Source organism: Podarcis vaucheri (genome assembly GCF_965113315.1).
Source record: "Podarcis vaucheri genome assembly, chromosome: 1".
In the NCBI taxonomy this organism is placed as follows: Eukaryota; Metazoa; Chordata; class Lepidosauria; order Squamata; family Lacertidae; genus Podarcis; species Podarcis vaucheri.
In genome coordinates this window covers 62,260,708-62,285,219 of record NC_138759.1, presented here as the reverse complement: position 1 = coordinate 62,285,219, position 24,512 = coordinate 62,260,708, and the positions used below count along the sequence as shown (strand labels likewise).

Sequence of the window (24,512 nt, the reverse complement as noted above, 5' to 3'; positions counted from 1 at the left end):
GAGACAAACCTAAAATGAGGACTTGCATTTTCTTCCCTCTCTTCAGTTTGCCAAAATGATTAAGATATTTCAAAATACTGAGAACTGAGGCATTTTGATGAAACAGAAATAAAAACCTAGTAGAGTATTAATTGAAATGCATTAAATTAAGACAGGGGTGCCCATCTGCCTCAGCCTGGCACTCTCTTGCATCAGATTTCAAAACAGAGATACAGCTTTGTCTCCCACAGTATTCAACATCATGCTCTTATTTTATTTTTCTCCACACACACACACACACACCTTTAAAAGAGCCTGAAAGGCTCATTAATCTCTCTCCACACCAGTGCCAAGTATCATATTATATTAGTGCACTATATTGAAAGGCTGTCTCCTTGTATGCGTTACAAAGCAGCTCTGCTACTGCCAGTGTAACTAGCAGCCACTGAATGGAAGACATGTTGGCAGAATCAGTGGGCCGTATTCAGCTCCTATGGTGTAAATGCTGGAAGATTCAATTCAAACTCAGGGGAGTCTTTCCACTTTCGTATCTGGCATCACCGAGGTAGGAATCTAGTCCCATATGTTGCATACTAATTCTCAGCTGCATCCTGCAAATTTAAATTGTTTCATACAACCAATTCCAGCTTGTGTGTGAAGCAGAATAACTGCAGGATGAGGGAAAAGAGGGCCATAATTTAGAGAGCACATGTTTTTGTGTATGATATTCCAGGTACAAACCTCAGAATGCTCATGAAAAGAGATCTCAGGTTGAGAAAGACTTTGGCCCGACTGGGTCTAAGATAGCAAGTTTCAGGGCTGTCCGCATGTTAGGTTTGGTAAGGAACAGGATCAATAGGCCACTAGGCCTGACTCTTGTCCTAGCTATATATCCAGTTATGGCCACACATTCCATTAAGATATTAGGGTGATTGTAGGCTGGGGCAAATAGATATGAAAAGGATATGCCAAAATGGCAGCCCAACCACTTAGTTGTAGTATTCCAATAATTTTACATATTAAGACACTTGGTCCAGAGATGGTTCCCAGGCCTAATTTAATGTCCTTTAAAATCAATAACCACAGAGCAGAAAAACAAATTGTTGTGACTCTGTCACACTCAGGCAAACCTAGTAAATTTGCCCCGCCATTTTAGCCCCTATATTTACCGGGTTTTTGCAGGTCATGAAAGTAGGCTATGGGTACTTCTGTACTAGATGGTTGTTTTGGTAACACATTCACTTTTTTGTGAAAATCAACAGTAAGATGGTAACCATGGATGTATCTGCCTAGCACAACATATAGTTGCCAACCCACTTGTCTGTCAGCAAAACTAAACCACAGGCAGTGCTCATGGTGTTCCCAGATGGTGCCAGCAACCTGTATCCCACTCATATGACTGCAACGGAACAAAAACTATTTGTGTGAAAGAGTAGGATTGGCCCAGTGCTCACAAAAGCAATTTCCCAAAGCAACTGACTGATTGTCACTGTTTCACAATGAATGCATTTCTTCCTGGGCACCACTGTGTGTAAAAACCCAACCCAGTACTTAAAGTGGTCTATCTAGTTCTTTACTACAAGCATGCAACGGTATATCTTACTTTCTAAGCAACCACTTTCAGGCACTGTGAGGAGGAAAAGGGACAATGAGAAAGAAAGAAAGAAAGAAAGAAAGAAAGAAAGAAAGAAAGAAAGAAAGAAAGAAAGAAAGAAGGAAGGAAGGAAGGAAGGAATGGGCTGTACAACATAGCCACAAGTGGGGGAATTACTAGCACTGGGTCTCCAGTTCAAAATCTTTCGGTGGCAGTTTAAGTCCAAGGGAAGACGTTCCCAGTGGGTCTATCATATTCTGGTATCGTTCACCACGGTGTTTAGCCAAAAATGGTCCCCAATCTGGCTGTGGAGAGCAGACCAACTTGAGCCTCTAGAATTTGCAGGAGGGAGGATAATTTAAAAAGTTACAGAAAGCAGATCAGGATCAGGTGAAATTAATGATATGTTAATTACACTGCACAGTATTATCACAATACCCTGCCATTCAGTGTTTGTTTTCCACAAGGCTAGTAGAAAAAAGCATTCAGGTTTTAATTATCCGGCCTTCTGCATCTTCTCTCTCTCCTGTGTCCCCAAAATCAGGCACATGAAAACAACTCACAATCACAGACACCCTTCACCAAATTCACACACCAAAGGACATGTGCTCAACTATGTAGCCCAATCATCTAAGCAGTAGGTTGCTGCATGAAAATAATTGGATTTTTGTTTAGCAAATTCCCCCAAAGTATACAGATGACCAAAAAGTAATACAGTGCCAAGACTATGCAAATATTTTAATTATCAGATCACAAATTATTTTAGTACTATGTGTGGAGGGAAAACAATGAGTTAATTCTGCAAAGATGCAGACAATTAAAAACTGAAGTCATTGTTAATTATAAATAATTTGACTGGTGAATTTTATATAGAAAAAAGAAAAGAAAAACATATTTATGATGGTTTAAAAGGGAACAATTATATGTTTATTGCCTATTAAAGGGAATCAAGCCTCCATATCAGTTATTTTAATTTCTGCTTAATTACCAGCTTGCAACCTTTGCCTCCCAAATTGACTGTAATGAACTGGGTAACTCCAGCTACTGTGCTGAAAATGAAATAACTGCTTCAGTGAAATAATTTCCTTTCAGACAAGATGCAATGTTTTGGCACTACTTTGGGTAATATCATTTAAAAGAAGAAGTGATGGCAGGTTTTTTTGAATACGCAAGCTCTTAAGGTTAGAATTTTATGAACAAAGTTACTGACTTGAGAAAGAAGGGGTGGCAGCCTGAAAAATGCAATAGGTTTTAGTATAGGTTTTAACTCACTTTACAGGTAGTTCAGAAGAATCAAAACAAAACAATAAACTCTTGTTTTTATTGTTTTGCTGTGTCACTACTTGATAACTCAGAAGCTATGTTTGCTATACTGTATGCTTATTTTGAAAGAAAAAAAATGATAATCCCCAGAAACTGGGCCTAGTGCAATTATTACTTGCAATTTTATGTATTATTGAACACATAGTACTTTCAAGTATTCAAAGCAGTTTACATACACCATTTCAACAACAATTCAGACTGTGGAGTGTCTTGCCTCATCCACTAGGCCTAAAATCTTTCAACTTGACTCCATTATGTCAATAGAACAGGCCCTTAAATATTGTTGTGAGTTGGGCGGTTAGGCTATATGCCATACCCTTTCTAATTCCTGGGTCCAGCAAAGATTCTGTTGTTGGACTAGCCAGGCCAGCTGCTTGGTGAGCTAATGCCCCTCTAATTATGGGCTGTTAGGGTAAAAAAGGAAGTGGCTTTGTGCCAGAGGACAAACAGCTGGGCCCCTACCTCACCTGGCTGTAAGAAAAAAGGACATGGAGCAGAGTTGAAGTGGGTGTTCATGTGTGTTAGGGGGGTAGAAGCAGGCAGAAACTGGAGAGACAGACACATGCTTGGTTTCTATTTGAATCCAAGGCTGTGGCTATGGGAGAAGCAAGGCCTTCTGGGGTGTTAATGTTGTGACCCTCTCCATTGTAGGCTCAGGTTGTCTATATGTGTAAATAAACCAAATCCCATAAAGACATCATAATCTCCGCTGTCCCTCATTCCATGGAAACCAAACCCTTGGGTAAGGGCCTGGAACTCCAGGAATCTCACACTGCTTGAAAATTTGTGTGCAACAATATATTCTAAGTCAATGTGTACCATCCCCACTTCATCAGTGCTGAATCATTATTATGTTAATGGGATGTGATTCTTTTCCTTTTCTAAGCATTGTTTTTGAAACTGGTTTAAATATGTGAGATGCCAAACTTATCCTATGTCCTTAAAAATGGAAGAGAAGGTGTAAGACTTACCTCAATAAATCTGCCAGGAGCTATGTGCATTTTTATCACAAACATAACAGGAATCCAGATAACAGAACAAGCTAGCATCAACCATCCGAGTACCATAGACCAGCCTGGGTAGTGGTAGCTGCCATAAGTCATGGGTTCCCACTGGTAGAAGCTGAAGCAAAGGATGAACTAGTAAACAAACAAAAAACACCATCAGCAAACACACTTGGATACAAACTGTACAAAATGTATGAGTACATTATACATACACACACACACAATTTGATTCATTTGAAACGGTATGAGTGCACATAAACAGTCCATATCATTATACTACAATAAATATACTTCTATAATCAGATCAGAACCTCTGTTGTACCAGTGTAAACCTAGCATAATTCCACAGACATCAATGGAATCAAGTTATATTTACATGTGGGAATGAGACCAAAACTTTGTACCTACAGTAAAAAACTTTATTATGCAATCTATTGGCAGTGTAACTGAATGTAATTGTATTATTATTTCATTGCACTTACTGTATATAGAGCAATGCATCTGCTTCTGCTGGTGCATAATTCAGTAACATCTATGAACTGCCTACATTTACCATAATTTAACACAGAAGGTTTATAACACTGTTGCCATTAATGCATATATAAAAAATGACAACTCGTGAGATGTAGATCCATTTAAAAGCAACCTTAACTATTCCTATACAGCAAATGTTAGTTACATCTAATATTAGTCTGAACAAAGACAAAGACAAGAAAGACGCAGGTTGGCTTTCTCCCAGGCTTATGTAAAGCACTATATGCATGTTTATTAGTGTGAAAAACTTCCTCTGTTATAAACAGAACTCCACACATGTTACTGTTGCATACTGTATCTTTCTTCCCTTAGGTAGGACAGTGACCTAGGGGTGATTCGGAGTAGAAAAGGGGTAGATTTTGGCTGGAAGAGAAAGAGTTGGGCAGTGCCTTCTCCACCATTTCCTCAGCTTAAAGACACAGCCTCTCTTTGCTGCTTTGTTGTTGTTTTTTAAAGGTGGGGGTGGGGAGATACATGCAGCTTCATGTCAACAAAAATTAACGAGGCACATTAGTGGATCTGGGGATCTTTCCCTGCTGTTGGACAAGGGTGGAAAAGGCTATTTTGTTTCCTTTGTAATCCCCTCTACCCCCATATTATTATTTCTTTTTCTGATGTTGTTATTCACTTAAACTGATGCTATTACTGCTGAGGACTGCAGGTGGTGAGCAGGCCAGGAGGTAAGGACAAGAAGGTAGGCAGTGGAGAAGGCAAGCTGCCTGTGCTGGTAGCCTCATTCACTGGCACCCACAAGAGGCAATGGTGGCAGGGAGGAGGTAGAGGAGGAGGACGACGAGGGGAGGAGGTCAGTGCCTAGCGGACACGTGGCAGGCAGCAACTGAGTCAAATGGCAGACACATCACAGGGCTAGATAGAGGGGGCAGCCCTTTGATAAAGCAAATCCAACCTGCTTGTAGTTTTCAGTTTGCTGCCAGTCTGGCTGCAATGCAACCTATCTCTGCCACCAGAACAGGACTCAGCACCTACTCAGGAATAGAAGAGGTTGGAGGAAGAAGCATTCATCAGCCAGTTACAAAGAAGCAACTAGGACACCAACCACTCCTGGTATAATTAATAGCCATAGCTGTCAACTTTCCCCCTTTTTTTAAGGGAAATTCCCTTATTCTGAATAGGATTCCTCGCAAGAAAAGGGGAAAGTTGACAGCTATGTTCATCTCTCTCTCTCTCTCTCTCTCTCTCTCTCTCTCTCTCTCTGTGTGTGTGTGTGTGTTTCCTACATTACACATAAATCCTGGATCATATGATGTGCACACACAACTTGAACTGTGATATAGCTAACTTTGTGGAGAAATATGTTCTTTGTGTAGGCCATTCGTTGCTTTCCGGAGAATGTAACCCAGTTGAAATATGGATTGTGAACTGAAAATCTGTGTGGCTGGTATTGCTTAGTGGAAGCATATACAATAGCTGAGCCCCTTATATGAGCAGAACATTTTAAAAGGATCTGCACCTTTTTTTTAAATCAGATTTCTGAGCCATGCATCAAAAGATTTCAGGCTGGTGTACTAAAGCATGAATGAAATTCAGCTATACAACATACAATTTAAAGCAAACAAATAAGCATAACAAAATACAAGAAGGCAAAACGAACAAAAACAAACAAACATAGCTACAAACCAAATAGAACTCAATTGCAAAAACCACATATAATATAAAATGCCTCCGCAAGTGGGAAGGTCTTTTCCTAATGAAGTTTCATCCCTGAACTCTTAGGCTCCACCCCATGGACCATAGCAAGGTACCAGAATTTTGTCTTTTTTTCAGTAAGAGGTCAATGCAACATCAGATTTGGACCTTACACAGTCACATCTGATAGGACTAAAAGCAGGTTGACAGACCATGCTTCAAACAGCTGCACTTCTTTTCTGCATGTGTGATAGCAACTTTGCTTATTGGAGACGTGTTACAGAGATATGTTACAGCTGAGAATAACATATTACAGTTGATGAGATTAGTAATGGGAACCATGAATGGTTTGATTCAGAATAAGCCAGTTTCCTAGGTTCCTAATCTTGAACCACAGTTCACCTGAATCACCTTGCTTAGGGAAGATACAGTGCCATGACCAGCTAGCTTAGTCTTTTGCTTTATCCTCTCACAGGCCAATAACATGCCTGGACTTAGAGATGGGAAGAACCCCTGGCAGATGTGGGTTTCTGCAGCTGGAATCTGCCAAAATTTCCAGAATTCATCTGGTGTTAATCACAGTGACCTTCACCACATCACACTGAAGTACTGAACAATGGCATCCCTTGACCTTGCTGAGTTTTGCTGGGTAGTTTTCAACCCCATCTGCCTACCAATATATCATATATAATCTAAAATGACTGGGCAAGTGACGTGTGGTAACACAGGGTAGCCTAAAACTGAAATATATACCGTAGTTTTGTGGGGTATTATTCTACTCCAAGCCAGTCTTGGAGTGGTAAAATCTCTCAAAGCAAAATTATGTGCATTGTGTCATAAAAAGGGCACTTACCTCTTCTCTCCTGGATTGGTTTATGTTTGATAAATCGCACAGGGCCTCTCACCCCACCCCCATTAGCTTGGACAAAAGAGCATCCCAATGATAAGGAGGAGAAGGAAATAGATTTTGTGGAACTTTTTTGTCCGAAAGCTTTTCATTTATAGAACACAATCTGTAAATAGCAAGCGGATGAACTCTGGGAGCATTGCTTGCTGCCATCCAGGTGGCAATAAATTTGGAGAACAATATTGATGCAATTCTGCAATCGACAATGGCACCATTTTTTTAAAGTAAGTATTTAGTTTTAGTTAGTTAAAACAAAAAACAAAAAACAGGCAAGATTTTCATGTTGTGATCTCGCAGTCCTGTGCCTGGAGTCTGGGTAATAAGGTCAACATGTCATTTATGTTTAGTGGGAATAGTAAAGTCTTTTTGTACCTCTAAATCATCTCTGCTTTTCCAAAAGGAAGTGAATAAAACTATGCAACAATACTATACAAATTTTAACCATTTCTGGGTCAGGGTGTTCCTTTATGTTAGCTATTTAAATATAGCATCTGAACACACATATTGCCTACCTTTCTGTCTGCTAACATGCATTAATAGATCCTGGATTTTAGTGGGATTTTTCAAAGATAGCATCTTATTACTTTAACTGGTCTTAAATTAACCAACTCATTTACATCCATCACACTTTTTCTTTCTCATAAAAATAATAATCACCTATTGAAAGAGACATGCCGTTCCCAATTCATAAGAGAAAGCAAAGAGATGATGAGGTGGGGGGGGGAGGAAGAGGTGAGAGACAAAATTCACAACAGTTGTATGCATGTGCGAATATCCTTGCCCATGGTGTCTCTGATTTGTACCACTAACTTTAATCGACAGTAGAAATGCTTAAATGTGCTGATTTTTTAAACGAGTGGATTAATTGTTGTAGTTAGGCTTTCAGTCTGGGAAGAAAGGTTCTAACACTTGGACATAAAGGGTTTAAAATCTTCTACCTTCAATAAGCTGTTCAGATGTGGAGAATGGTGATGAAGGATTCTTTTATCTCAGTGCAAATAACAGGTGCTAATAGAATATAATAGTATAGGGTCATGTTCAGAAGGAAGTGTAGGGTGTTCCTTCCTCGGGGATTCAGATTACAGGCAATGTGAACAAATGGCTCTTCCGTTCTATCTTTAGAATTCTGAAATTGGTCATTAATCTGTTTTAAAATGCAAAGGTATGCCCATAATACTTCAAAGTATAAACTGCAATAAAATAGGAGAGACGTCAAGAATCATATGTGATTATGGGTGCTTATATAATAAATGCCTTTGTTCAATTCCTCCACCCCAATGATGATAATGTGAGTGCCACACTGTTTAGCAGTTTGCAGATTGACCTTGACGACTATAGAAATATTAATGGATTTCCCCTCCCTTTTTCTGTTAGCACCTCACAACACACACACACAGAGAGAGAGAGAGAGAGAGAGAGAGAGAGAGAGAGGGAGGGAGAGAGGGAGGGAGGGAGAGAGAGAATATATCTAGCACTGGAAAATTGAAGCTCCTGATACAGAGTGGCACCTAGTGGCACTAGGAATCATTTGCTGCTAAATTGCACAAACATTTTTTTTTTAAAAAAAAAATTGTATCTTGTGCTTTGCATTGGAATACATTAGCTGTGCACAGAAAGCAAAGCCGTGTTTACTTAGAAAGGTTTGTCACAATGACTCAATTTCAGTAAGTGAACTTGATTAAGAGAGCAGCCATTGTTCTAGAGAGAAATGAATACTTGGCAACACATTACTCCACCCAGCCTCAAAAACGAGCTCACTTCTTAGAAAGATGGCATCTCTGTTCAACAGAGCATTTAAGCATATGGCTTACTCAAATACACTCCTCCTATCAACTGCCATGAGGCTCATTTCGGTCTGTGAGCGCCTTGGCAAACCTGGAGCTTGAGATTTTAGCCCTTTCCAAACTGACAAATACAATTAGGTTCAGAGTTTCACATTGGTTAGGCTGCATGTGTTCATTCCTCCCAGTGCCACACAGCTGCTTTTCCTGTGCTAATACTGTGGGAAATACATAGGACTTAGGGCATCCCCTATATTATGTGAGCAGGTGATGGTGTAAGGGGCTTATTCATGGTGAGATTCTGTACACTGGAAACAGCTGGGGCTGGCATGGTACGGTGGAGCTGCCCTAACACCAGCAAAGCTGCAGCTTTCCTTGATGGGATGCCGCAGGGCAGGGCAGGGTGATGCCAAGTCATGGCTGCATGGATGAACCAGCAGAGCCATTCTGGTCTCCTGCCAGGGCATCAACACAGCCTTGACCTGGCTCTACCTTGCACCACCCAGGTAAGCTGCAGCATCACCAGTGTTGGGATGACAGCTCTGACCCAGCAAACTGGCTGCTACTGACTGGAACCACCTGGGCGAGGTCAACTGCATGGGCCTCTTTGCTTCCTCACCCAGATGATTCTGAAATACATATACTTGCCATTTCAGCATGATAGCTCACTGCAAAGCAGCTGTCATACTGCCTAACTTATTAAGTTAAAGTAAGTCATTAACTACAGGCAGGACTGCAGCTACTGCAATATGAAGCATCTGTCATTTAACCTATGATGAAACTGAAGCTTACAATAGAAAAACAACAACCCTATATTTATATATATACTTCGCATCCTTGTTTGGTTCGTACTTGCACACATTATAATTTCATTAATGCATGAGTGAGAACATCGAGCACAACCACTGAAATTTATTTCAAAATAGATAGGCACTATGCAAGAGCAAGTTCCTTCATTTCAGCGCATTTCAATAGGGCTTGTTTTGGAGAATTTATTGGTGCCTCATCATCCCCATCTAGACAAGTTGTACACACACACACACACACACACACACTGTATGAAATAAAAGAAAACAAGGATCAGAAATAAAGGGAAAGCAGCCATCTAATGAATAAAGATTATTCCGTGATACTAGAAGCTTGGATAAGTTACACTGCAGTATTTGGCAGAGCAATCCTTACGGAGGAGCAGAATGATGGATCCATCATCAGCTCCAAAGTCTTTCAGCTTGCACTGGCCAGAGTGGAAGATTGTGGTGGTGTTTCCTGTAATTCCAAGCTTGTGTAGAAGAGAGGCCCCAAACACAGGGATCCATGTGTTTTGGATCCAGTGCGTTCAAGGCTACAACACCCTGCTCCACCACACCCAGTGGCTTTCCCATTGGCTACAGCTGGAAGTAGTTTTCCATCTGACTAAATAAAACAAGGACATCTCCCCACCCTGCTATGGTGCAGCTCCCCCCTCCCCAGTTAAAACCCACCTGGTGGCACTTGTCTCCACCTATGCAGGCTGGAAGAGAGCTAAATACATGCAATCCTACCCCCATCAACATTGGTGAATGTGGGTATGATTGTTCTCTAAATACATTGTAGAAGTCTCTTTTCGTTTCATTTGAAAGTAGCAGGTTTAACTAACAGATGTTGCAGCTATTATTGCATGATTAGCAGTGAGGAAGAAGAAAAAGTGTCAGAAAGAAACAGATGTTTCAGGATAGAGTTCTCTTCTCAATCGAAACCCCCTTTTCTGATGCTTACTGTTAAAATAGTTGGGGTCACAAAAGCCCAACAGACTCTCCAGAATTTGCTTGGCTGGAATCCAATCATCATCTCAATGTCTTCACAAAATCTTTGCAAGCCTGTAAAACAAACAAATGTAAATCCAAAATGCAAAAGAGACTTGGCTGCAGCTTACAAAACAGCTATTGTGATCTCCCTTGTGTCTAATTATGGGAACAGACACTCTGACTTGTCAGCCCAACTCTTCAAGAGGCATTCTAACCATATGGTATAATGTGGGTTATTATATGGATAGCCATCCTAATAAATTATTTACACTCACAAAATTGGTACTGTAATAAATATTGAACATACTTCTGGCTTTTCCTCCCATATTTTGAAACACAAAAGATAAAGCCTATGCCATTTTACTTGCTACAGTTCTGCAGGATCATATATTTATTTTTCTCATTTTCTCCCTAAAGAAAATGTGGTGTTCCTTGTTGTGGCAATGAAGATTCATGAAAACTTAATTGAAATGAATGGAAATTACACACAACAGCAATGTTTGTGGAATTGCTCCCTTGAAAGCAAACTTTTAAAAAAACACAATCATTCCTCCTCCCAGTCCCTGAAAACACATAGCTCTATTAGTCAGGCTGGTAATGATTCTACTGTAACTGGTGAAATCAGAATAATTGTTGTGTCCAGGTTTAGTTTGTTGTTCTTGGTTGTTAACATCCCCTCTACAGACAAATAGGTGGGGTAGAAGCTGGGAGAAAGGCTTCTAAAACAAAGTTCAGGGTGTGCAAAATAATATTTTATGTATTTATTTAACACAATGCAAATCCTATCAAAGTTCCTGCTCTGAATGGGGTTACAGTGCCCCTGAAGGAGCAGGTTCATAGCTTGGAGGTACTCCTGGATCCTTTGCTGTCGCTTGAGGCTCAGATCGTCTCAGTGGCCCAAAGTGCCTTCCATCAGCTTCAGCTGGTGGCTGAGCTACACCCCTATCTGGACAGGGATAGCCTAATCACTGTCGTCTATGCTCTGGTAACCTCAAGGTTAGATTACTGCAATGCGTTATACGTAGGGCTGCCTTTGAAGACGGTTCAGAAACTTCAGCAGGTGCAGAATTCAGCAGCCAGGTTGCTCAGTGGAGCAAGACGGTTTGAGCAAATTACACCGATCCTGGTCCGACTGCACTGGCTACCGATTAGTTTTCAGGCCCAATTCAAAGCGCTGGCTTTGACCTATAAAGCCATAAACAGCTCAGGACCACAATACCTCAAGGATCGCCTCTTCCCATATGAACCTACCTGGACCCTGAGATCATCTTCTGAGGCCCTCCTTCATGTCCTTCCTCGAGAGATTTGGAGGGTGGCAACATGAGAATGGGCCTTCTCTGCAGTGGCTCCCTGTCTGTGGAATGTTCTTCCCAGGGAAGTTCGCCTGGTGCCTTCACTATACACCTTTAGGCTCCAGGCAAAAACATTCATTTTTAACCAGGCCATTGCCTGACTTGATCTACAACCTATACCCTTTTTAAAATGCTGGCTCCTTGGGGGGGGGGGGTGTTACTGAGTTGTTGTTGTTTTGATTTTATGTATTTGATATTTTATGTGAATTGCCCTGAGACCCTTGGGTATAGGGAGGTAATTTAAAAATGAATTAATTAATTAATTAATATTGTTGCATGTCCCCCGGATCTCCAAACAGTGTGTGATTTCTTTTGGGATGAGGCACAGTGGTGTCTTCATAGGAGCCAACTCCTAGGGGCCAAGGTCACATCAGCGCCCCCATAAAATGTTTGAGCCCCCCTCCATTGGTACGCATTGCCATTCAAATAATGTGCATGCATCACATCTTGTGATAGATTATGCAGGGCGGGCTTTACCTGCCCCACCCCCCAAAAAAATTCATTCAAATTGGCACCCCGGGTGGCTTTATGATATATGGTTTACAAATTTATACAAACTGAGCCTATGGCAGAGGTGTTCACAGCATTAACACCCCAAAAGGGTCCTGTTTCTCCCATAGTTGCAGCCTTGAATTCAAACAGAAATCAAATATTCCTCCGCTTCTCTCTCTGTCTCTCTCTGTCTCTCTCTCTCTCTCTCTCTCTGGATTGCTGCTTTTCTTCTTACCCACATCCATGCAAGTTCTGGCTTTGCCCTTCTAACTACCACAAGTTGGGGGATTTATCATCTCACACAGAGCCCCTTTCCTTTGTTCCCCATAATGGCCAATCACCTAGGCGAACACCTCATCAGGAAGTTAGCCTGGCTTATATTTTAACACTTGCTGCATCCAGGGGTTAGAAGGAATTCAAGGCATAGTCTACTTCCTCCCCCCCCCCCAAAAAAAAAACCCTTGTAACACTATCTTGGATATAACATATTGACTTCACTATTAAAAAGTGGGTGTCAAGGACTGAAATTTAGTTGAATATTAACTAAAATGCCAACAAAAATTACTAGATAAAACACCAACAACAAATTCATCCAGAAAAATATTCCCCAGTATCAATAGAACTGTTTCCCTTGACGTCAGTAATAAAGTCAGAACTGTAATTCTCACATTATTTCAGTCCATTGCCTCTTTTGTTTGCTATGCCTTCACAAGATTGCCACATTATCTAGTTTGTTGCACCAGTTCTATGCACACAGCAGGTGCCTTCTGTCTTAATAAAAAGGGACTAATATTGATTTGGTGCAGCTTTCTTTTCCAACATGCAATACAGCAGCGCAGCACCATTTTGCACTAGATAACAATTGGACAGCGTGATTCCCCGTTCCCTGACTTTTCATAGCTATTCCTCACACTGCTATTCCTTACTACTGCCTGGTAACCGATTTGTCTCATAAAAAACCCCCCACAAAACATTGAAAAACTGCCACTGTCATGAAATATTCACTCGTTAAGGAACCCCCACTCTCCCACCTTGAAGCAAAATGAAATGTGTAACTTTTCTGTTTTGGTGTTTAGGTCCCCCTCCAAGTAAAAACAGAACACAAGGCTTTAGCTAGTCACACTGAATATAGTGGGATTTACTTCTGCATAACACCGAACTAGCAGGTTGCAATCCAAGAACTCAGCAAGGCTTTCTTTTGATTAGAAATGTATAGGATTGTACCATTCTATCCAGGCATTCTGTTCCTTCATATGATAGGAGGGGAACATGCTAGCTTCACACACACACACACACACACACACACACACACACACACCATCCCCATCACCTTCCATGCATTGGAGAGATAACCTTTGACGCAAGGAGCATTTACCACCCTGTAGGAACCCCAGATTTTTTTGGGGGGGGGTTATAAATTCTGGGCAGAACAGACTCCCTGCTGCAGATATATGCTCTGAATTCAAGGAGGGTGGTGAGAACAGCAGTAAGGGGCTGAACTAGCATATTTCTCTCGTCTCCCCTTTTCTATTCTAATCACAAGAAGGAATAGAATGTCCAAAGAGAGATAGAATCACTTGTGAAACACCTTTAGACATTGCCACAAAGGACATATAAAATGGATGAGAATATGTCGTTTCCAATTTCCAGTAGGAGATCAAAATTCCACCTTGGGAACAAGACATTGTGACCAATTCCATTTCCAACACTGGATTTTTTAGGGCCATAAATATCTAAACGTGTCATTCCCCATCTTTGCTTCCTAGAACGCTTTGTTTTCCTTCTCAGCATGGGAAAGAGTACAAGTCCACAAAAAAAGTGAAGGCCAAAAGTAAGAGGTGAAGAAATCAGTCTCCTTCAATCCATGGAGTTGGAAGGATGGCAATGATTGGCGTTTTTGTAGGAGCAATTATGTGACTGGCTTACAAACAGCACTACACAATATGAGTGTTGGTTAATTGCAGATAAACAATAGACATAGGAACGGGGAGTATTTGTGAGGAATGACTTGGTGAGGAATGACTTTTGGTAGACAGGATCCATCTTGTCTATACTGAACTGCCTTGGCATGCAACGGTTCATAATTTAAACTAAATAAAAGTACAAAATACAGATATAAGAGCAGAAATGAGCAACAGCGCAATTTTACTTCTCTCTCCTGAGGCTATTCTTGCAGAAAGAAACTAACTGAGCATTCATTGTGTCCTTAAGGAAGAATAAAAATAAAGATAGTTTTGATTATTCTGGCAAGGGTGCAGAGAGAAGTGGATGAAAGCAATTTAGTTTAAAAATGATTCTTTTTTTCCACTGGCTTATAGTTCTTTGTGCATTGCCTTGCATTTCACAATAAAGTAAATGAGGATTATGCATGCGATTTATGACATGCAGTGTGAAGCCCTAATAGCGCCTTACTAATCATTCACTCTTAATCTGAGAAAATGGCAAATTAATGTTTTTTGTGTATGCATGTGGAATGCTTGCCAGTTTGGGGTAGGATTACAATACATAACTAATGAAACAATCCTTAGAAAAGGTTTCCCCCCTCTTTTCTAATTTAAAAACTGGAGAGCTCAGTGAATAGAACATGTAACTAGAACTAAATACCCAAAGACAACCTGCTTATTGTTGTTATTTTAAAAATAGTAAATACACAGAGAAATATGCTACTCAAGTGGTAAACTAGTGATTGTGTTAAGAGACATAACACATCAAGCTGAAAGCGTATTTGGAGAGAAAAAGAGAAATGGTACTGCAAGTTTAGGTAGCACCTCTGAAGGCTACAATCCTCACTGCATTTTCCTGGGAGTGAACCTCACTGAATCCAGTAGAAGCTACTCCTGAGTAGACATGGCTCAGAATGCACTTTTAAGGATGCCTATACCAATTGCTCTAAGAATGCCTTTTAACCTGGAATGTATCACTTTCAGAAGTTGTTTATGCACTATTAAAAAGAGAAGAGAAGCGAGCTGGTGAAAAATTGATTTTCAACTAAGCAATGTGGGATATTTAAAGCAACAAAAAAACATCCTTTGTGACCTGTACAAGAACGCTTAGCCAACCCCCCCCCTCCCAAGTAAATTCAGAAGAAATGTATTGGTACCATACTACATTTTGGTGTTTTTGTTTTGACTTATATTCCACTTTGCTTCAGTTGTGGAATCCAAGGTGGCATAATCGTGGTTTCCAAGAGGTCTCCTGTCAAGGCACAGACCAGACTCAGGCCTGCTTAGCTTCAGCAAGGTTGTAGTCTTATGTGCCTTCAAGACTATACCCTGGATAAGTAAACATGCTAAGTTACATTTTTGTTGTTGTTGTTTAGTCGTTTAGTCGTGTCCGACTCTTCGTGACCCCATGGACCAGAGCACGCCAGGCACTTCTGTCCTCCACTGCCTCCCGCAGTTTGATCAAACTCATGCTAGTAGCTTCAAGAACACCATCCAACCATCTCATTCTCTGTCGTCCCCTTCTCCTTGTGCCCTCCATCTTTCCCAACATCAGGGTCTTTTCCAGGGAGTCCTCTCTTCTCATGAGGTGGCCAAAGTATTGGAGCCTCAGCTTCACGATCTGTCCTTCCAGTGAGCACTCAGGGCTGATTTCCTTCAGAATGGAGAGGTTTGATCTTCTTGCAGTCCATGGGACTCTCAAGAGTCTCCTCCAGCACCATAATTCAAAAGCATCAATTCTTCGGCGATCAGCCTTCTTTATGGTCCAGCTCTCACTTCCATACATCACTACTGGGAAAACCATGGCTTTTACTATACGGACCTTTGTTGGCAAGGTGATGTCTCTGCTTTTTAAGATGTTGTCTAGGTTTGCCATCGCCTTTCTCCCAAGGAGCAGGCGTCTTTTAATTTCGTGACTGCTGTCACCATCTGCACTGATCATGGAGCCCAAGAAAGTAAAATCTCTCACTGCCTCCATTTCTTCCCCATCTATTTGCCAGGAGGTGATGGGCCCAGTGGCCATGATCTTCGTTTTTTTGATGTTGAGCTTCAGACCATATTTTGCGCTCTCCTCTTTCACCCTCATTAAAAGGTTCTTTAATTCCTCTTCACTTTCTGCCATCAAGGTTGTGTCATCTGCATATCTGAGGTTGTTGATATTTCTTCCGGCAATCTTAATTCCGGCTTGGGATTCATCCAGCCCAGCCTTTCGCATGATGAATTCTGCATATAAGTTAAATAAGCAAGGAGACAATATACAGCCTTGCCGTACTCCTTTCCCAATTTTGAACCAATCAGTTGTTCCATATCCAGTTCTAACTGTAGCTTCTTGTCCCACATAGAGATTTCGCAGGAGACAGATGAGGTGATCAGGCACTCCCATTTCTTTAAGAACTTGCCATAGTTTGCTGTGGTCAACACAGTCAAAGGCTTTTGCATAGTCAATGAAGCAGAAGTAGATGTCTTTCTGGAACTCTCTGGCTTTCTCCATAATCCAGCGCATGTTTGCAATTTGGTCTCTGGTTCCTCTGCCTCTTCTAAATCCAGCTTGCACTTCTGGGAGTTCTCGGTCCACATACTGCTTGAGCCTTCCTTGTAGAATTTTAAGCATAACCTTGCTAGCATGTGAAATGAGTGAAATTGTGCGGTAGTTGGAGCATTCTTTGGCACTGCCTTTCTTTGGGATTGGAATGTAGACTGATCTTCTCCAATCCTCTGGCCACTGCTGAGTTTTCCAAACTTGCTGGCATATTGAGTGTAGCACCTTAACAGCATCATCTTTTAAAATTTTAAACAGTTCAGCTGGAATACCATCACTTCCACTGGCCTTGTTATTTGCAGTGCTTTCTAAGGCCCATTTGACTTCACTCTCCAGGATGTCTGGCTCAAGGTCAGCAACCACACTACCTGGGGTGTATGAGACATCCATATCTTTCTGGTATAATTCCTCTGTGTATTCTTGCCACCTCTTCTTGATGTCTTCTGCTTCAGTTAGATCTTTACCACTTTTGTCCTTTATTATGGTAATCTTTGTACGAAATGTTCCTTTCATATTTCCAATTTTCTTGAACAGATCTCTGGTTCTTCCCATTCTGTTGCTTTCCTCTATTTCTTTGCATTGCTCGTTTAAGAAGGCCTTCTTGTCTCTCCTTGCTGTTCTTTGGAAATCTGCATTCAATTTCCTGTATCTTTCACTATCTCCCTCGCATTTTGCTTGCCTTCTCTCCTCCGCTATTTGTAAGGCCTCGTTGGACAGCCACTTTGCTTTCTTGCATTTCTTTTTCATTGGGATGGTTTTAGTTGCTGCCTCCTGTATAATGTTGCGAGCCTCCATCCATAGTTCTTCAGGCACTCTGTCCAGCAAATCTAAATCCTTAAACCTGTTCCTCACTTCCACTGTGTATTCATAAGGGATTTGGTTTAGATTGTATCTTACCTGTCCAGTGGTTTTTCCTACTTTCTTCAGTTTAAGCTTGAATTTTGCTATAAGGAGCTGATGATCTGAGCCACAGTCAGCTCCAGGTCTTGTTTTTGCTGACTGTATAGAGCTTCTCCATCTTTGGCTGCAGAGAATATAATCAATCTGATTTCGATGTTGCCCATCTGGGGATGTCCATGTGTAGAGTCGTCTCTTGTGTTGTTGGAAAAGCGTGTTTGTGATGACCAGCTTGTTCTCTTGACAGAACTCTATTAGCCTTTGCCCTGCTTCGTTTTGATCTCCAAGGCCAAACTTGCCAGTTGTTCCTTTTATCTCTTGATTCCCTACTTTAGCATTCCAATCCCCTATAATGAGCAGAACATCCTTCTTTGGTGTCACTTCGATAAGGTTTTGTAAGTCTTCATAGAACTGGTCAATTTCAGTTTCTTCAGCACCAGTAGTTGGTGCATAAACTTGGATTACTGTGATGTTAAAAGGTCTGCCTTGGATTCGTATCGAGATCATTCTATCATTTTTGAGACTGCATCCCAGTACAGCTTTCGCCACTCTTTTGTTGACTATGAGGGCCACTCCATTTCTCTTACGGGTTTCTTGCCCACAGTAGTAGATATGGTAGTCATCCGAACTGAATTCGCCCATTCCCGTCCATTTTAGCTCACTGATGCCCAGGATGTCAATATTTATTCTTGCCATCTCATTTTTGACCACATCCAACTTACCCAGGTTCATGGTTCTTACATTCCAGGTTCCTATGCAATATTTTTCTTTACAGCATTGGACTTTCCTTTCGCTTCCATGCATATCCACAACTGAGCGTCCTTTCGGCTTTGGCCCAGCCGCTTCATCAGCTCTGGATCTACTTGTACTTGTCCTCCGCTCTTCCCCAGTAGCATGTTGGACACCTTCCGACCTGAGGGGCTCATCTTCCAGTGTCATAACTTTTATATGCCTGTTGTCTTTGTCCATGGAGTTTTCTTGGCAGGGATACTGGAGTGGCTTGCCGATTCCTACTCCAGGTGGATCACGTTTGGTCAAAACTCTCCACTATGACCTGTTCATCTTGTGTGCCCTGCTCGGCGTAGTTCATAGCTTCCCTGAGTTCTTCAAGCCCCTTCGCCACGGCAAGGCAGTGATCCATGAAGGGGAAGTTACATTTTTACCATAAGTTAAATGTGTAATTTGACGTTGTATGGTTCTTACTTGGAAGTTTTAAAATTACAGTCACCAGTAGGGAGTGGGTGTGTCTGGTCAGAACTGGGACCACAATGACTCTTTCTCCCATGTCAAAATTCTAATAAAAATCATCTCTCTCTCTCTCTCTCTCTCTCTCTCTCTCTCTCTCTCTCCCAAAGCTGCTATTTGACTTGGTCCAAAACACTGATCACCTATGGCTGCTTTTTAAAGTTTAGAATAACAACAACAACAACTATGCAATGCCGATTAAGGTGACTGAATAATCAAGGTATTAATTAAATAGCTGCAACGCCCCGGTGAAATAAAAATGACTTCAAGAAATGGCTGAAAGTCAAAATTGAGGCTGCCTGTCAAATCTCTGCTGGAAGAGAGTGGGAGAAGATTGGAAGAAATTTAAAGACTATTTACAGAAATATTGTAAAATTAATGAATGTTAGAACAATGTTGGATAGAAACTAAGGGGTTTTTAGCTGCAATACTATAAGGGAATATGAAAAATGGATTACTAATAGGTAAAGATTTAATTTTAAGGTTTTGCTAAACCAACAAACTGAACTGGAATACAAAAAAGGGAGGCATGAGGAGGTCCAGGAAACAAGCTAATGAAAAATAAGTAATGAAAATATTGAGTTGTTTTTAATTATTCTTATTTTGTATTTTTCTTTTTTCTACTTTTATTTTGTAATATTTTGAAAATCTTAATAAATATCTTATATATAAAAAAGAAATGGCTGAAAGTCAAAATTGAGGCTGCCTGTCAAATCTCTGCTGGAAGAGAGTGGGACTGGTGACACTAAATGCCTGGGCTTCTGTAACACAGGGGACAACTAACAGCTCTCCTATGGATGACCAGGGGAATACATTTATTCAAGTCTAAATTGATATCATGGCTTTACTAGTTTAAGGTTTATACTTTGAAGTACAGATATGCCACAAAACTGAGGCAGCTTGTTTCAAGCAGGACACCAGTTATATAGGGGCTGTGTGTGTGTGTGAGCTTGTGCAAGATGCAGCTTCTTTTGTACCACTAAAAAACCTGGGTGTGCACAAGGGTAGAATTAACATCCAGACACATCAGCTTCCATAGGCAGCATGGAACTGAGAAACTCTAATTCAGCTAAATAGCTGAAAAGGCCTATTTGTATGGAAGAAGAAAGCAGGATAGGGCATACATCCTACTCATCTTAATTTACTGCTACAACGATCAGTCTGAGCATCACCTATTATTGTGACGGAGTGTCACACAGGCAGGAGCCAGGTGATAGATTTCACTGAGAACTGACAGACATTTGAAATAATGATTGCTGCTGTTCACGGGGTGTAAACATATCCCAGTTTCACCTCCAGTTAAGCAGGTGGTGCAGGTTTCTATACAGTTTCAAAAGCCTTTCTGATGGTTAAATGTGGCTGAGTTGTAAAGGCAAGCAACATAAGCATGAAGTATAAATTTATTTACAAAGAAAAGGGCTACTTGGGGATCTCAGCAGAAGAGAAATAAACAAGGAACAGACTTCTGTTTCAAATATATTTACAGTCCAAGGTTGCCAGGTGTTTTATCACAACTCACAACTTTTAGAGCTATTGTTATTTCCTAAACTTGTATCACTGACAATAAAGCAGTAGGCGTGCCAGCTTTCCTTCAAAAATACACATTTCAAGCCCTTTTGGATACTTAGAAAAGGTAACTGCCATAAAGGCTTGGGAATAAATACTGAATAGAAATCCAAATACATTTGCTTAGTTTATGGTTTTAACTCAGTCTCAAAGTTTAGAGCATGGGCTTAAATGGATATGAGAAAAATATGAAGGCATGGGTTTTCTTTCTGTAAATATTAAGTGTTTCACAGTAACAACAGTCAATGTGGAGAGAGTAAGAGTAATCAACAAATGTAAGGATTGACATTTCACTCGCGCCACTCAGTGGTCAAGACATGAATAGCACAGAAATGTTTCTTAGCAGTTTCATATTACAGATACAGAATAGGAATTGTAAGCATTTTTAAGATGTTTTAGAAAGGTTTTCTTCCCCCTACAGACATGCTGTTTTATCTGCTTAGAGGCATGTAAACACATTACACTAAGAGAGCAACACTTGCTTAAAGCATCACTTTTTAAAGGGTGGAAGAACACACTTTTACACACCCAAACACTTGTACATATGTCAAGACATCTTGTACCTGTGTTAAGTGTAACTTGTGGACGGACCTCACAATACAATATTGTTCTATAAGCTTCCTTGTGAGACAAAATTGGAGGGGCCAAACAACACATGCTGTTGCATCATATCCTATGTATGAGTCTCCCAGAATTATCAGTGGAAAAGAGGCTGCTGAACTAAATAAACCTTTAGTCTTATGCTCTAGAATAGAGATGGGGAACCTAATGCCCTCCAGGTGTTGCTAGATGACAACTCCCACCATCCCTAGTCATGGACCATGCTGGCTGGGGCTGATGGGAGTTGGAACCCATCATCATCTGGAAGGACACAGGTTCCCCATCCCTGCTCTAGGTTTCTTATGTTCCCAGACATTAAAGGGCAGTAAAAGTATTTACTTTATTACAATATTTTTACCACCATGGGGATACACTATCTGTCTCTGTTGCCTCAGGCCCCAAAATGTCTTGGACTGTTCTTCAAAAGCCTATGATGTAAATAACCTGAAGTGCTGTGAATTTAGTCCAAAGCTGTCAGGGGATGGAGAATTCAGATACGCTTGTTACTAATAATTAGTCATCTTAAGATTGCAAGGTATTAGGGTTAATGCAGCTATGGCAATGGCACTTGGAAAAGGCCAGGGCTGGATAGCACAGAAGGCATTGCAAGTCAAAGGCTGCAGGTGACTTGCAGACTGGTGTGATAGCAGAGCAGGTCACCCAATGGCATCAACACAGAGAGGAATATGTTTAAAGATGGTTTGTCCTTCAAATTTCAAATTTAGACAAATCCTTATATATGGCAAACTATGGCAACTGCTCGGTAAAACTAAAATTAGGCTAGGTTTTCCTAATATACATACAATTATGATAGAAATCCTATGTGAAGACCAGTGACTGAAGTGCTACAAGAAGTGTCTTATTCTACCTCACAGACATATACATACATGCACATGCACAACCCTGAATGCACTTGCAAAGCTATCAGCCGATCCATTGAGGTGGAGGAGGAAGGGCAGCGAGGAAGATAATCTACACTCACACAAACTGTTGAATGCCACTTTGTGCATGTTTTCCCATCATAGTTATTAATCTCATGCTGGAAAACATAACATCAGCACAGACTCTGAAAGGACATACTGAGAGCTAGAAAAGAACAGAACTGTCTGAGCCTATCACTAGGAGACCAAATGTTGTAGAGTAATAATTTGTAAGCACTTTGCCAATTAAATGTGCCAAGTTGTAATAATGTGTATGTGAGGGAAAGTAAGGGGTTTGACATACAGTCAAGATTCAGAGGCAGTTCTGGTTCAAGGCATTTTGCAGCCTAAGTGGGGGCCAAATGGCCTAGGATCAATACAAGTGTTGCTGCACCATTCAGACTCCAGTGCTGCTTTCATCCATTTCCCCTCCACCCAGCCATACTGGCCTCAAGCAGACTTCTCTTCTAGAAAATAAATCTGTGCTTTTCTTCTAGAAAAAAGGTGCCAGTACTGCATACCCTTGAATACCCCCAGAAAAAAGCTGTTATCCTGCAGGAGTTCCTGTCAACGCAAGGAGTGTCAATATATTTCAGGGATTTTGTATTATGGTACCATCACTGTGCTGGGTTGAATTACATAGACAAAAATAGAGAGATTCCTACCCTCAAGGCACTGTCAATGGAGAACAGTGATGTTGCTGATGGAAATGAAGAGTGATTAAGTGGGAAAGGGATTCGAAGGACACGTTGAGTATGTCATGACGAGAAGATATGGAAGCAGACTTATCAGATGGATTGGGTATACAGGACTGGACAGAGGGACAGTTCTGGGGCAGAGAGGTATAATTAGGTGTCATCGTTATACTGGTGGTTGTAAAATCCATGACATTCACTGTGATGACTCAAGGCAGTGTACAGGGGGCACAGTGAAGACCAAGAGCAAACCCCTGAAGTAGCCAGACAGAGTGGGGTGAAGCAGATGAGCATCCTACAAGTGGCATTATTGAATAAGCAAACTGACAGGAAGAGAACAGAACTGTGAAAACTGAAAGGATGGGTGATAGCTTGGTGGTAGAGCACATGTTGTTGCATGAAAAAAGTCCATAGTCAGTCCCTGGCATCTAGGAAAAACCCTCTCACCCAAGGCTCAGGAGAACCACTGTAGACAATGCTGAGCTATTTACTTCTACGTTCCTAAGGTATGAAAGTAGTCAGGGTGAAGGTCAGCTGTATAGAAGGTAGCAGAAAGATCAAGTGGGACAAGGTTAGAATATATACTTTTGAATCTGATAGCAAGAAAACCACTTGTAATGTTGGTTGGACAGTTTAAGTGGAGGACAATGAGAGAGATGAAGAGTGGGGTTTGGAAAAAGAAAGCGAAGACAGAAAGAGTGAAGAGCAAGAGTGAGACAAAGGGAAGAAGCAAGACTGGTCAGTTTTTTCCAGGGTAAGGATGGGTCAATATTTTTTAGAGAAAGGAAGGATGCACTACTAAGTCTTTCAGATTATTTTGGGTCGATCTCAGCTCTCTTATGCTTAACAGAGCTGTGAAATCCACCAATTCATCCCTGAATCTTGCCTGATAATCTGTCTCAGGATGAAAGAGAGAAGAGTCAGGAACTCCTGATCTTTTGAAACTTTCAGTTTCCAATTTACCAGTTAAACATGTAAGCAAACCAGCTTAGCTGACTCTCAACAATCCCTTAGCAGAGCTGGAGGAAATGGCTAGCCAGGAATGCTCTGCTAGAGGCAGGAATAGCACCCAGTTTGTATTCTCTCTAAGTGCGAGTTTCTTATAGCTTGTAAGGATGCTGTTTTATGAGAATTCTTTCCACTTCCAGCTAGGTCTGTAATGTGTTTCTATTACAATAAAATAGCACAAAGGGGCAATACAAATCTTATAAGCGGGTCTTAAAGTTGAAATGCCTCGCAATATATCCAGCGAGTATTCAATTCATTTACAGTAAGTCAAACTGGAAGATGTAAAGAGAGATGCCTGACACTTTAATGCTTCCTTCTTGAGACATACAGCAGTACGCAATCACCCATTTCATAAACAACATCTGGTGCAGCGATTTGGGATGTTGCAGTTGCTGTTGTTAAAAGGTACAGGCAGAGAGAGTGAAGAACCTCACTCCATCACAAATCTACAGACTACACAATCCTGTTATGGATATTTCCCACTTCTGACTCAGAGATCTGTCAGCAGCTTATTTTGTTCCAAATTTTATTGGACGAGGACATGTATGGCTTCCGTTGGTTTCCATGGAAACAGGCTGCGAGCATCAATTGGTTTCCAAACATGACTTGGTTCCTTTACCAATAGGAATAGTTGATTGTGAGAAACTGGCAATTTCTTAGAACAGACTTCCCCAAACTAATGTTCTCCAGATGTCCTGG

General features: G+C 41.0%; 1 protein-coding gene across 1 annotated transcript in view; it reads right to left on the bottom strand.

The window, feature by feature from the left end:
- Window positions 1–533: 533 nt before the first annotated feature.
- Window positions 534–24,512, bottom strand: part of SLC6A5 (solute carrier family 6 member 5) — a 70,318-nt gene continuing 46,339 nt past the window's right edge. Inside the window, exons 14-16 of the mRNA XM_082236338.1 lie at window positions 10,528–10,628; window positions 3,868–4,035; window positions 534–1,905 (exon numbers count right to left, since the gene is read on the bottom strand). Coding sequence (XP_082092464.1) covers window positions 1,750–1,905; window positions 3,868–4,035; window positions 10,528–10,628 — 425 coding nt within the window. The 3' untranslated portion in view covers window positions 534–1,749. The remainder of the gene's footprint in view (window positions 1,906–3,867; window positions 4,036–10,527; window positions 10,629–24,512) is intronic.